This window comes from Chlorella variabilis (genome assembly GCF_000147415.1).
Source record: "Chlorella variabilis unplaced genomic scaffold CHLNCscaffold_6, whole genome shotgun sequence".
Lineage (NCBI taxonomy): Eukaryota > Viridiplantae > Chlorophyta > Trebouxiophyceae > Chlorellales > Chlorellaceae > Chlorella > Chlorella variabilis.
In genome coordinates this window covers 496,734-509,713 of record NW_005435082.1, presented here as the reverse complement: position 1 = coordinate 509,713, position 12,980 = coordinate 496,734, and the positions used below count along the sequence as shown (strand labels likewise).

Sequence of the window (12,980 nt, the reverse complement as noted above, 5' to 3'; positions counted from 1 at the left end):
CCGCGCGCATAGCTGCATCGGTTCTGGCCCACCCAAAACCGCCCACCAGCACACGCCCACCCGCCCCGGCACAGCGCGGCCCGCCTGGCCGCAGCGCACGCAGCGCACGCAGCCGCCGCCCACACACCGCCAAACGGCCCACACGCCGCCAAACGGCCCACACGCCGCCAAAAGGCCCATTTTGCCTCCTGCCTCGGTTCGGGCTGCTGCCGCTCCGCTCGCCCTCAACCTCCAGCCCTGTCCTGCTGCCTGCTGCCGTGCCGACTGCCGCCCGCGCCCGCCTCCCTGCCACTGTGCTTCCCCCCCTGCTGCAGCCCGCCACGCCAGAGCTGCGGGTGGAGAACAACGGCATCCCGCCGCTGCCCAGCCAGAACGTGCGGCAGCAGGCGCCCAGCGGCGGCCTGTTTGGCCGCAACTGGTGAGCTGGCGGCGGCTCGCCGGAGGCGGCGGCGGCGGCGGCGCGACGGCGTGCTGCAAGGCTGTCAGCCTGCAGGGACAGCAGCCAGGGGCCGGTCTTTCCGGAGCCTCCGCCCTCGCTGCCCGCGGCCGGGCCCGCGCCGCCGGCGTGCTGGCGCAGCCCTCGCCGCCGCCGACCCATCCGCTGCCGTGGGGCGGCCTGCAAGCAACGCCTGCCGTCCCGGGCTGCTGCCGTTGATGGACCCATCGCTGTACATTCTTACGTAATACCTGCACCCACACCTTGCCCCTCAGAGGATAGAGGCCCCCTTGTGCTGGGGCCCTGCGCTTCCTGACCGCTCACCCTCCCTCTCTCTTGGTTCCTTTCCTCCTCGCACCCCTAATGCTCTCCCGCCACGCCTTCCCAGCGCTCCTCCCCGCCGCTCGCCGGCTGGCGGCTCGCCCCGGCGGCAGCCGGCGCCGCACGAGGTGGGGCCGTTTTGCAGGCAACCTGTAGCGCGAACACTAAACGCAAACTGTATGTGTAAAACAATGGGTTGAGCCTGGCAGACTGAATGGCCCTTCAGACTAAAGGGCAGAGGGAGTGGGAGGCAGGGCGGGAGCATACAAGCTGGGCAAGAGCTGGTGGCAGCATGACAGGCAGCTGCGGAGCGGGCCGCGGCCAAAGAATCTCAGGAATCCGGACAGGGGGCATGAAAGACAGGCCGAGGGGTTGGCATGGGCCAGGATATTGAGAGCGGATTGGTTGCTGCTGGTTAGTTAGTAAGGAGTGGGTCCGGCAGGTGCAAGGGCGGCTGGCAAGCTGGGGTCGGGCGCAGCAGGTGGGAATGCAGGGCGTGGCAGCGATGCCACGATGCCTTGGCATAGATGCCGCCAAGCGCCGCCACCCGTCGGGAGCAGGAGCGCCAGGCTGCCCTCAGGCGCGGGTGGTGGTGGTGACCCAGGGCGCGGCGGTGATGTTGGCGGGATTGCGAGGGTAGGTGCTGTACAGGTCTGACCAGTAGCACGCCTGCGGCGGCGCGAGCCCGCTCCTGCCGTCGCCGACGCCGGGCCGCACGGCGTCGCTGTCGAAGAGCGGCAGCGGCAGCCAGCCCGCGCCGCCGCCGCGCCTGCGCGCAACGGTGGGGCAGGCGATCGGCTGGCACGGACATCAGCTGGAAAGGACCCACCTGCAGGCAGGCGCCGGGGCACCCAGCTGGCAGCACCACACAACACAGCAGCCATGCGCGCAGGGTCCCGCCCCGCCACCCAGCCAGCCCAGGCGCCGCCGCCTGAGCCGACCCACACCGCAGCTGCCGCCGCACACAGCCAGCCGCCGGCGCCGCCGCCGCGCGCCCACCTGCGCGCGTGCTCCTGCGGGTATCCCAGCGGCCACTGCACGTACCGCACCCCCTCCACCTCTGCGTCCCAGGAGAAGTGAGTGTGGCCAAAGACGTGGGCCAGGGGGCGCAGGCGCCGCACCCGCGCCTCCAGAGCGTCGCTGCCAGCCGCCTTGGCCAGGTTGGGCTGGTACAGCATGCGCTTCTCAGGCAGCAGCTCCTGGCGGGGCAGGAAGTGGGAGAAGGAGAGGACGGGGGGCCGCGCGCCGCCGGCCGCCGCCGCCTGCTCCTCCACGCGCTGCGGGGGCGGGGCGGGTTGAGGGGTCGGCAGGGGGGTCACGTGAGGAGTGGTGGCGCCCGCTAGGTGGCGTGCAATGCCCCAGGTGGACAAGCAGCAGCCACGGGTGGAAAGCACGGGGTTGCGGCAAACGGGGAGGAGGACAGGCAGGGGCACTGCTGCCGGGGATGTGCTGTGATGCTTGCGAGATGAGACTGGGCAGGCGCCGTGGCGGCACAGGGGCTGCGGGCAACGAAGGGAGGCGAGCGGGCAGGCGCGCGGCGCGGCCCACCTGCAGCGCCCGGCTGAAGGCGGGCTCGTTGAGGGCGTCAAAGTGGAGGGCCAGGGAGTCGTTGTGCGGGCTGAGGTGGGGAGCTGAGGCCCAGCTGCACACGTGAAAGTCCAGCATGACCTGGAGGGCAGGGCGGAGGGTGCGGCTGCGGGGTGTGGGGTGGTGGTAGTGGTGGTGGTGGGTGGCAGAGGAGGGGAGGAGCCAGGGGGGGGATGCTCCCGCCTGCTCGCACACGTCCCGAGGCAGCAGGCGAGCAGCAGGCGAGGCGGCGCCACGCAGCGCCGCGCTGCGCCGCGGTTGCTGCCGTGCCGCCGGCAGGCGTGCCGCGCAGCCCTGCGAGCCCTCAGGGCTGCCACCCTCGCTCCGCAGGCTGCCGCCCTGTGTCCGCTGCGCCCGACGCAGCCCGGGCGTGCCTTTGAGATGGGGTGGGCGCCCGGCACATCGGGCTCCCTGTCCCAGCTGGCATGATACCAGCTCAGGATGGGGAAGATCCACACGCCGCCCACGCAGGCGGGCTCGGTGCGCACGCCCAGCCGCGCGCACAGCGCCTGCACGCGCCGCAGCTTCTCTGCGGCGGCTCGGCGGGCGGGCAGGTAGGGTGGGGGCGGAGGCAGTGAGGCGGTGGTCACAGGAAGGGAGGATCCAAGAGGCAGGAGGCAGGCACTGACAGCCGCTGCAGCGGCAAAAGGTCGGCCTGGCATGGCGGGTGGGCCCAGGGGGTGCCGCTCAAGGCCCACCTAGTGAGTCGTACTGGCCACGCTCGTCCCGCCTCACCCAGAGATCTGCAGTGCACCGAAGACCTCAGAATCAGCGCATTTGAGAAGCAGGACAGGGTTGGTCGGCGCTAAAAGTCGTTCCGGCGAGGGTGCATGCACTGTAAAGCACAGGCGGAGGCTGCGGGAGCGCCCGCACAAGGTGCCGCCGCCGCCGCCTGCCGCCTCACCATGGTTGCCCGGCACGAAGAAGACGTGGGCAAAGGCGTCCACCAGCGGCTGCAGCGTCTTCTCCAGGGTGGCCAGGTCGTCGCTGACGTCGCCCGCCACCAGCAGTACGTCGCGGGACAGGCCCGCCACGCTGCCGCCGCCGCCGGCCGCCAGCGCGCGCACCCACTCCAGGTTCTGGGCATAGTCGGTGTGGATGTCGCTGACAGCCCACACCCGCATGGCTGGGCGGCGGCAGCACGCGCCTCTTGCCTGCTGTCTGTGTCGCAGCGAGCCTGGCACGGGTCCGGTGGCGGCAGAAGTGGGTGCCGCGTGCTGCCGTCGACCGGCCAGCCACTGCCGCCGCCTGCTCGGTTGCGAGGGTCCTGTCGGCGGGAAACAAAGGGTTGACCTCGCTGGGCTCCGCAAGCCTCAACTCTGCGACAAAAGGCGGGCTGAAGCCGAGTGGTCGCTCCGAGAGTGCCAGCCCCACCGACGAAAGCTTGAAGGCTGCCTGGGTGATCAGAATGGCGCCCAAGTGCAGCGCGCCCCGCATGTGCCGCTGTATAGCCGGTCCATGTGATGGCGGGGCGGGCGCCAGCTCAGCGCCGCTCTGGCATGCACCTTGAAACCATCAGAAGCTTCAAGGACCAGCTGGCCACAGGCGAGCCTTGAGAGGCACAATCATGCATTGTCTGGCTAGGTCTTAATACATGGCTTGAATAGCCACTGCAGGGCCTGTTTACATTTCAGCTCTCCCCGGGCACGCCACAACGGCTGCATACCGGCTGCCCATGTCGGGCAGCTGCACCGCGATGCAAAACCCCAGCGCCAGCAGGTGCCGCCAGGAAGCGGCACACGAGCACCCCGTGCTCCTGCACGCCCCATCGCATGCCGCCGTCAAACGGGTGGTACCGCCTGCGGCATGCCGATGCGGCATGCCGACGCTGCCGGTGCGGGCCCAGCGCTGCAGGACCACCACCTGTGGACTGAGTTACTTCTGGACTGTAGGGCCAGCACGCAACGTGACCAGCGCAGCACCCAGCTCCTGCAGCTGGCGGCTGAGCCTGCGGCGGCGGTCAGCAGCTGAGAGCGTGACGCGCCGCCTGGCTCCACCCGCTGAGCGGCATGCCCAGCGCTCGCACAATGCTCAAGCGTCAGATGTTCACCTGGCGGCCCTGCAGCGCTGGCACTGAGCGAGCATTACTCCATGCGGAACCGAGTGGTCGGCGGCAGCAGGCGGGCAGCGGCAGCTGGTGATGGGTGAAGTGCACGCCCCATTACGCCCCACCAAGCTTGCCTGATCCATCTGCAGCTGCAGCCTCTCAGCAAACTACTTAGGGCGTCGGTGGTGGCCCTCATTCTTCCCAGAATCCCTGTACGGCAGCCACGCTTATCCATCAATGCCAATTTCGTGATCAGTAATCCAGGGCTATCACAAAACGGCATTGGACTCGGCTGCCGATAGCCAAGGCCCAGCAGGCAAAGCAGGGTCCGTCCTATTCTTGCCCTCACGCTCTCTTGATGTTATCGACGCCAGCTAACATCTCCGGGGGTTGAGCGCGGGCACCCTAGCTGCAAGCAGGCCATACCTTGGCGCTCATTTGGTGGGCTCAGCACCGCAAGCTGCCTGCGGGCTCTCCGCCACCCACCGCGCCTCTGTCGCCTTGGAGGCGGTGTTGGAGGCCATTGGCGCCGCGCAGTCAACGCCGCCGACAAAATGAACCACTCGCCGACGGCGGCTGCTCCGCCGCCACCCGGCTACGGCCTGCCGCCGCTCCCCAGCCTCCCCTGCCCCGAATTCCGGGGCCCCACGCCCTGGAGCAACTGGATCATCAAGGGCCGGCTGCTGGCAGGTGAGGTGGCGTGGGGCAGCTGCAGCGTGCTGCGGCAGCCCTGCACTCGGCTCGTCTGCTGTCCGGCTGTCCGTGCGCTGGGCCCTCAAGACAGCATCCAATCACCTCAGCTCGCCCCGCCGCGCCTGCCGCAGGCGCCTACCCCGCCAGCCTGGACGACGCGGAGACGCAGCGCATCCTGACCACTCTGCTGGAGCTGGGCGTGAACACGTTTGTGTGCCTGCAGGCCGAGTTCAGCCTGCACACGCCCGACGCGGCGTGGCGGTCGGGCCAGGGCCTGCGCCCCTACATCAAGGACGCGCAGCAGATCCTGATACGCGCGCGGGAGACCCGCAGCCAGCGCATCATGCAGGTGGGTGCTGGGGCGCGCGCGTGTGCCTGCTCACTTGCGCTTCTGAGCCACCTTCCTGAGGGTGCTTTCCCAAGCAGCACCCGCCTCGACTCCTCTCCTCGACTCTCCGCCTCCTGGAAAGATTGACATCTGGCCTGCCCTGCCGTTCCTGCCTGCCCCACCGCAGGATAAGCTCGACTTCCTGCACCTGCCCATCATCGACGGCAATGTGACGAGCGACGTGGCGCTGTCGCGGCTGGCTGACGACTGCTGCATCCGCATCCTGCGCGGCGAGCGAATGTACATTCACTGGTGGGTGCTGGCAGGCGTGGTGGGTGGGCTGGCGGGCGGTAGGCCTGGTGGGTGCTGCATGCAGTGCTGCCAGCGTCAGTCGCCGGCGGGTGCAGCTGGGGTGCAAGGGGCGGGCAGAGCGGCGCTGCCGCAGCGCGCGTCGGCTGCCGCCAGCCGCGAGTGCCCGCTCGCCTCCTTCACAATCGCACACAACCTGCGGGTGCTGGCCTGCCGGGAGCGGCGCTGGCCCAGGCCGTATGCAGCCCAAGTGCCCCTGACCCCCTGCCTCCGCCACACCCCTGTGTCTCCCACTCCCGCTGCGGCCTGCAGCTGGGGCGGGCACGGGCGCACCGGCACGCTGGTTGCGGTGATGCTGGGGCGGCTGTACAGCGTGACGTGCGCCGCCGCCCTGCGCTTCACCCAGGCCTTCCACGACTCCCGCAAGTTCCCGCAGGGGGTGCGCTCCCCGCAGACCACGCCCCAGGTGGCGCAGGTGGGCCACGGGGAGGCCGGCAGGGGCTGGGGGAGTGTGGGAAGAGGAACACAGTACCTGGCTCTCACCATGCTTGTGGCAGAACGTTTCGGCCACGTGGCAGCAGCAGGGGCATCTACATTAAAACTCTACTCCACAAAGCTCGGCTGATGCTGTTGCCTGCCCGCCTGCCTGCCTGCCTGCCCGCTCTGTCGCCTCTTGCCGACATGCTGCCCTCCCCGCCGCAGGTCAAGCGCCTGCTGCCCGACCCGCCCAGCCTCCGCGGCGTGGTCTACCCGCGAGACCCCTCCCTGGTGCTGGATGATGGCGCCATCGTCCGCCCGCCCTCCGCCGCCGCAGCCCTGGCCGCGGTCAAGGTGGCCGCCAGCGGCAGCGCCAGCAGCCGGCAGGGCAGCGTGCACGGCGTGGGTGCCGGCGGGGCGGGCGCCGCCGGTGCCGGGCCCGCGGCCGCCGGGCTGGCAGCCTGCGGCGTGGCGGCTGGCGTGGACATGGAGGTGGAGGAGGGCCAGGTGCTGCCGCCGGTGCCCATAAATCAGCAGCGCAAGGACGCCATCAAAGCCAAGCAGGGCGGCGGCGGCGGCGGCGGCGGCGGCGCGCCAAGCGCCGCCACCGGGGCGCCCGCAAGCGCCTCGGGCCTCACCCAAGCGCTGCAGGCTGCCAGCCTGGATGCCCGGGAGGCTGAGGAGGCGGCTGGGGGCCCGGCGCCAGCCCCAGGCTCCAGCCAGCGCACCGATTGGCTGCAGAGCGTGTTTGACAAGGGCCAGAGCAAGCTGGCTGCGCTGCGGGCCGGCGGCGGCAGCATACCAGCCACGCACAGCAAGCCAGCCCCTCCTCCCTCCGACGCAATGGTGCAGCAGCAGCAGCAGCAGCAGGAGGGCGGCTACCTTAAGCAGTACATGGAGCAGCAGCAGCAGCTGGCCGCCGCAGCGCCGGGGAGCGCGCCGCCCAAGCCCGGCGCCGGCAAGGCGGCCGGCGCCGGCGGCCAGCCCGTCATCGCTATCACTGCCTCCAGCAGGGGCCTGCCGCCAGGCGTGGCGCTGTTTGAGGAGGAGGACTCACAGGCCGTGGACATGCGGCCCAGCAAAGTGACGGTGAGGCGGCGCCAGGGGCTGCTGCGGCCCGCGCACAGCGCCGGGCATGCTGAGAGGCGTGCAGGAGCCTGCAGAACAGGGCAAGTACTCTGTAGCTATGCTGGGCCAAGAGCGTGCTCGACACACGCCGCACCCTGCCCACATTGCCGCAGGTGGCTGTGCCCGAGGCGGGGGCCGAGCGCTCCGCCTCCTCCATGGCTCGCATGCTCAACTACTTTTCGGGGCGCAGCACCCCCACCCGCTAGCTGGCCCAGCACTAGCGCCCAGCACTATGGCCTAGCACCGCCCACCACGCATGGCAAGCTTGGTGGGGCCCCCCGCAAGAAGGGAGGCGGCCACCTAGGCAGCACACCAGGCTGAGCACCACTCCAAGGGGCCCGCATCAACGCGGCTCCGCCAACAGATAGCGCAGCAGCGGCAGCGCGGCAGGGCCGGCGGCTGGCGGCGCGTGATCACGCGCCGCGAGGCGACCTCAGCAGCAAGTGCCGCGAAATGTGGGCACCCAAGCCAATAATGTATGGCCTAATATGGCACCCAGTATCCCATTCAGCACCCGCCAACATGCCCACTGCAATCCAAACTTCGATTGTTTTGCCTGAAGGCCCCCCTGGCACTGCCAGACGACTCTGCCTTGCTCCTGTGACGCTCAGTTGACCGCCTCAAAAGGTCTCAGCTTACAACCGGGTCGCTGGCGTCGCCGCCGCCGCCGCCGCTGCCGCTGCCGCTGGCAACGCTGGCATCCAGCAGCTGCTGCCAGTCGGGCGGGAACCAGTGCAGCCCTAAGTCGTTGAAGGCAGAAGCTACGGGGAAGCCGCACTCGCCCACCGCCAGCTCCCGCGCCGCCCCGCAGCCGCACAGCCGCAGCATGGTAGAGGGCCGCTCGGGCGCCGCGCCTCCGCCCCCTTCCCCGGCCTGCCGCCGCCCGCGGCACGGCGGCGCCCAGGCGAGCTGGTAGCCGCTGAAGCGGTTGCCCAGCACCACCACGTTGTGCAGGGTGCCGGCCGCCAGGTTGGCTGCCAGCAGGGCATCGGTCAGCAGCCCCTCGCAGTGCGGCATGAAGAAGAGGGTGGGGCTGCGGGCCAGGCGGCGGCCACGCTCGTCCTGCGCCAGCACCTGCACGGCGGGCGGCGGAGCAGGGGGGAGGGAGGCGGGGGCGGTGAGCGCGCGCTGCTGCCAGGGTGGGGAAAACAACCTCGCACCGCCGTGCGGGAGGCGGCCCTGCTCAGCAGGTCCCTGCGTCACTCATCTGCAGGCCCTGCCCGGCCCCCTGCCAGGATCTGCTCCCATGCACCCACCTCCATGCTGCAGTGTGCCAGCGTGGCGCGGTCCAGGGCTGTAAACACAGGGTCAAAGGCCTGCGCCGCCGCCGCCAGCGGCAGCGCGGCCGCCAGCAGGCGGGCCGCCGCAAGCTGGTAGCGGATGTGTACTGCCCCTGGCTGCTCCAGCGATCCCAGGCCGTACACCACCATGCTCTGCAGCTTGGCACCGGCGCAGTGCGGCGGCAGGCGCTCCAGCTGGGCCGCCAGGTGCCGCCAGAAGGGCGCCGCCGCCAGCTCACGCGCGGCGTCGTCGACAAGGGCGCAGGACCGCTGCACCTGGCGCTCCGTGGGCGGGCGCGCTGGGCTGACGCAGGTGCCTCCCGCCGGAGGAGATGTGTGGTGCTGGCCAGGGCCTGCAAGTGCAAGCAGGGCGCTTGGCATGTGCTGCGGCATGGAAGATGGCAAGCGGGAGCGAGCTGTATCATGGATTGTTACTGGGATCTCACACTACCTGCAGCTGCGCCGCCGCGAGCTGCCGATCGTTTGCGCCTCCCACCCGTCGCGGTTTGCCACTCTCCCTCGTCCATCGGCGGCTTTGGAAATGAAGAGCGATGGCAAGCTGACCTGAATGAATGAGAGCTGACAGCGGCCAATCCCGCTCGCCCGGAGCTGGCCTCAGGCTGGCGGCGCTGTGCTGACGACACTCCAGGTCACGGGACAGCTCACGGGAATTACAGCTGTGTCATGGGAAGGACGGGCACCGCCTCCAGGCCGGTCCTCAGTGGCCGTTTGCCAGCAGGCGCTCCGCGCACAGCTGCTGCAGCTGGCCGTTGAGGCGGCCCCACTGCTGCGCCGCCGCCAGCGCCGCCGCCAGCTGCCCCCGCAGCCGCCGGTTCTCCTCCTGCAGCGCCGCCGCGTCGCCCCCGCCCGCTGCCCCCGCTCCTGCCGCTGCCGCCGCCGCTGCGCCTTCCTGGCCCATGCCTGCTCCTGCAGCTGCAGGCGCTGCCGCCAGCATAGCATCGCCGTCGCCTGCCGCTGCCGCCAGCTGCTGCCAGTCGTCGCCCAGGGCATCTCCCGCCGCCACCGAGCCGTCCAGCACCACCAGGCCGCCCTCCCAGGGCTGGAGCGTGCCGGGGGCATTGGGATACTTGCAGAACGGGGCCAGGGGCTGCGGCCGCTTGGGGCCCCGCCTGCCGCTCTGGCTGCCGGCAGAAGCCGCGTGGCTGCCCCCAACCTACGGGCAGGGTGGGGCGGCAATGCAGGGGTGGCATCAGTGGCATCAGCGGCAGCATGCCGCCACCAGCTCGACAATCGAGCAGAAACCCGCGGCAGGCAGCGAGCGCCAGCTGCGGGCGCCTGACCTGCCGTGCGCAGCAAGCTCAACCAGCAGCAGGCGAGGCAGCAGCTGCAACCCCACCCCGCAACCCACCCACCCACCTGCATGAAGGGCGGCTGGAGCAGCACCAGCAGCGCGGTGACGGGCCCCCTGGCCGGGTTCTGCAGCAGGCGCACGGGCTGGCGGCTGCGCAGGTCCCACACCCGCACAGACTGGTCCTCAGACCCAGACACCAGCAGGGAGGCGTCGGGGGTGAGCTGCAGGCAGGTGACCACGCCGACGTGCCCCTCCATCACAGGGTGCGGGCACGCGGCGGCCCCTGCCGCTGCAGCAGCCGCAGCCGCAGCCGCAGCCGCAGCCGGCGCTACAGCAGCTCCAGGTGCCGGGCCGGCGTGGTCGGCGGCCGCCGCTGCAGCAGCAGCGTTCCCCACGAGCGAGATCTCGTAGATGGCGCCGCTGGCGCAGCCGGCGTACAGGGCGTGCTCCCCGGGGTCGAGCGCCAGGCTGTGCACCGCGGCCGGCAGCCGCACGCTGCGCAGCGGCGCGCCGCCGCCCGCGCCGCCCAGCCTGCGCAGCGCCACGCTGCGGTCGAGGCTGCCGGAGGCCAGCAGCGGCGCGCCGCCGCCGCCCGCGCCCAGCGCCAGGCACGTCACGGGCAGCGTGTGGTCTGACCAGGAGTGCAGCGGCTGCAGCGGCGGGGCGCCCATCTGCGGGGCGGGCAGCAAGGGAGGAGGGGGGCAGGGCGGACGGACAGGCTGGGCATGTGTGTATGGTGTGTGGGGGTGCCGTACCCACTGTGCTCGCAGGCAAGCGTGGCACAGAGGCAGGTGGGAGCAGCAGTCCCCGGCCACCTCCCGCCACCTCCTCCCACCCCCAGCTCCCACCCCCGCCGCCCCGCCCCGCCTCCCGCCCTGGAAACGCCCGCCGCCACCTGCCAGCACCCCTGCCCCTGCTGCCCGCCACCCCGAGGTACAGCCAGGCTGCGGTACCATCCGTACCTGCGCCTGCTGCCCCGCCGCGGCGTCCAGCACATCCGCCAGCAGCCAGGCGTTGACCATCGTGTCCTCGCCGCAGCTCACCAGCACCGCGCCGCAGCCCGAGAAGGCCAGGCAGGTGATGGCCTGCGGTGCGGGGCGGGGTGGGAGGCGGGGCGGATGACACCCGTGGCAGGGGGAGGCAGGAAAGGGAGGCGGCGAGCACGTGAGCGGCAGCGCCGTGCCCTGGCCTGGCAGCAGCCACGGCCTTCAGCCAGTCGCAAGCAGGCAGCAGGCAGCCGCTGCCCATCACAGGCTCCCAGCGGTTGCATATCCAGCCGCTGCCTGCCAGCCCGACGCGCAGCCCAGCCGCCGCACCTTGTAGTGTGCGGGCCAGGCCTTGAGCAGGCGGCCGCTGGAGCTCTCCCACACGTAGGCCGCCCCCGAGGCGCCGCCCGCCGCGCAGAAGACGCCGCCGGGGCTGGCCGCCACCGCCGTGAGCGGCTCGGGGGCAAAGCTGCGCTGGTACAGCTGGTCCTTGTGCCAGGCCCAGAAGTGCAGGCCGCCGCCGCGCCCCAGCTGCGCTGCCACCAGGTAGTCTCGCCCCAGAGGAGACAGGGCGCCAGGGGGGCAGGCGTTGGACTTGAAGGAGGTCAGCGCGGTGCCAGTGTGCACGTCCCTGCGCGGACGGGGAGCGGCGGCAGGCGGCGGCGGCAGGCGGCGGGCGGCGGCAGGCGAGCTTGCAGCGGGAAGGATGCGCGGCGCTGCTGCATGGGCATGCTCCCTGGCTCGGCGCGCGCTCGCAAAAGGAGGCCGCAGCCGCGAGCAAGCGGCGCGCACAAGAGCACATGCAAAACACATGCATGGCTTCCGCTCACCAAGCTGTTATGTTTCCCTCGGTGCTGGAGGCCACCAGCACCACGGTGGGCCCCTCCATTCGGGCAAACCGACAGAACAGAGCGGAAGTGCCAGTTCAAGAGGCTGAAAGAGTTGCTTCGGAGCGTCTGAGTTGGGCAATTCGAAATGGAGTTGCTGCTCACATCGATGCCAGCCTCAAGAGCCATGTAGGCGGTGATGCCCACGGGTCCCGCCTGGCGCCCGCCTCACGCCGCCACTTTGACCTAAAGGCCAAGTGCTCCACGGCAGCCCTCCATGATGAGAATGGTCCACGAAGAGAATTGTCATCGTTTCAAGGTCTGGAAGGGCCCGGTGCGGAAGAACGGCCTGCCCACAGGGCATGGCGCGGCGCCGCACACGTTGCGGTGTTGGAGCCACTTTGCGAGGAGGAGGCGAAAGGCTGCATGCTTGGTGGCAGAGCTCTGAGGTTGATCACCTAGGTAGGCAAAAACACATGCTGCAGCTGCCGTGGCGCCCGCCGCAGACGGCCACCCACTCGAGGCTCCCGGAGGAACCATGTGTTGCCCCCTGATGTGGCACCCTCCCGATTGGGCAACCCCCGCCCCCGCTCCCTCCTGGCAGCCCGCGCGGCGCTCCCCTCCCATACGTGAACTGACCCCATATAGCCCTGTTTGAGGGTTGAGCGGGGCGGAGCGGGGCTGCTTGCACACGTGATGGCATGCACGCTTCAACGCTCCCGCTGTCATCTCACCTCTCTAGCGTCAGAAATACAACTCTTACAAGCCAACCAACACGAACAGAGAGACCGAACAACAGAAATGAACAGGAAATATGAAGCCGCCACAGGCGGCAGCACCTTCCAGCGGAGACGGCAAAGCGTACAAGGCACACTTTTTCAATGGTTCTTGCAATTGCCACCCTTACCGGTTATACAGCCACAGTGCCGCCCACACCGCGCACCATTCTTCTTGCAGCTGCAGTTCCGGGTGCAGGCGCCGCGGCAGCCGCAGCGCACGGCTGCCTTGCCGCCGCCGGGCTGCGCCGCCATCGCCACATTGAGAGACACCACAGGCACTCCTCGCTGCGCCGTGCCGCTGAAGGTCAGCTCGCTGGCCAGGCTGGGTGGCGCCTTAGATAGCCTGCTGGCCTGATGCATACCCTCCACCACTCCAGCTCCGCTCCGCAGCCGGTACATGGTCACGCCAAAGGGCCGCTTGATCTCCACCACGCGGCACACGATGCGGTTGCGGCCCAGCTGCTTGCCCA

The 12,980-nt window shown here is 70.3% G+C and overlaps 5 protein-coding genes across 5 annotated transcripts in view; 2 read left to right on the top strand and 3 right to left on the bottom strand.

The window, feature by feature from the left end:
• CHLNCDRAFT_143580 (hypothetical protein) overlaps positions 1-422 on the top strand; it is a gene marked incomplete at both ends in the record, with an annotated part of 3,153 nt that extends 2,731 nt beyond the window's left edge. The window contains one exon of the mRNA XM_005849220.1: positions 315-422. Coding sequence (XP_005849282.1) covers positions 315-422 — 108 coding nt within the window. The remainder of the gene's footprint in view (positions 1-314) is intronic.
• A 911-nt stretch (positions 423-1,333) lies between these two features.
• CHLNCDRAFT_21755 (hypothetical protein) lies at positions 1,334-3,468 on the bottom strand (the record flags this gene model as incomplete). Its single annotated transcript, XM_005849020.1, has 6 exons — positions 1,334-1,526; positions 1,757-2,025; positions 2,306-2,425; positions 2,704-2,873; positions 3,043-3,087; positions 3,249-3,468. The coding sequence occupies 6 exons, from the start codon at positions 3,466-3,468 to the stop codon at positions 1,334-1,336; spliced, it is 1,017 nt and encodes a 338-aa protein (XP_005849082.1).
• Positions 3,469-4,945: 1,477 nt separating this feature from the next.
• CHLNCDRAFT_143577 (hypothetical protein) lies at positions 4,946-7,532 on the top strand (the record flags this gene model as incomplete). Its single annotated transcript, XM_005849219.1, has 6 exons — positions 4,946-5,081; positions 5,216-5,433; positions 5,600-5,724; positions 6,034-6,196; positions 6,424-7,287; positions 7,440-7,532. 6 exons carry the CDS (start codon positions 4,946-4,948, stop codon positions 7,530-7,532), a joined length of 1,599 nt encoding a protein of 532 aa, XP_005849281.1.
• Positions 7,533-7,956: 424 nt separating this feature from the next.
• CHLNCDRAFT_143576 (hypothetical protein) lies at positions 7,957-9,133 on the bottom strand (the record flags this gene model as incomplete). Its single annotated transcript, XM_005849019.1, has 3 exons — positions 7,957-8,400; positions 8,583-8,959; positions 9,103-9,133. 3 exons carry the CDS (start codon positions 9,131-9,133, stop codon positions 7,957-7,959), a joined length of 852 nt encoding a protein of 283 aa, XP_005849081.1.
• Positions 9,134-9,324: 191 nt separating this feature from the next.
• CHLNCDRAFT_143575 (hypothetical protein) lies at positions 9,325-11,793 on the bottom strand (the record flags this gene model as incomplete). Its single annotated transcript, XM_005849018.1, has 5 exons — positions 9,325-9,780; positions 9,984-10,589; positions 10,881-11,003; positions 11,235-11,535; positions 11,735-11,793. 5 exons carry the CDS (start codon positions 11,791-11,793, stop codon positions 9,325-9,327), a joined length of 1,545 nt encoding a protein of 514 aa, XP_005849080.1.
• Between the last annotated feature and the right edge of the window lie 1,187 nt (positions 11,794-12,980).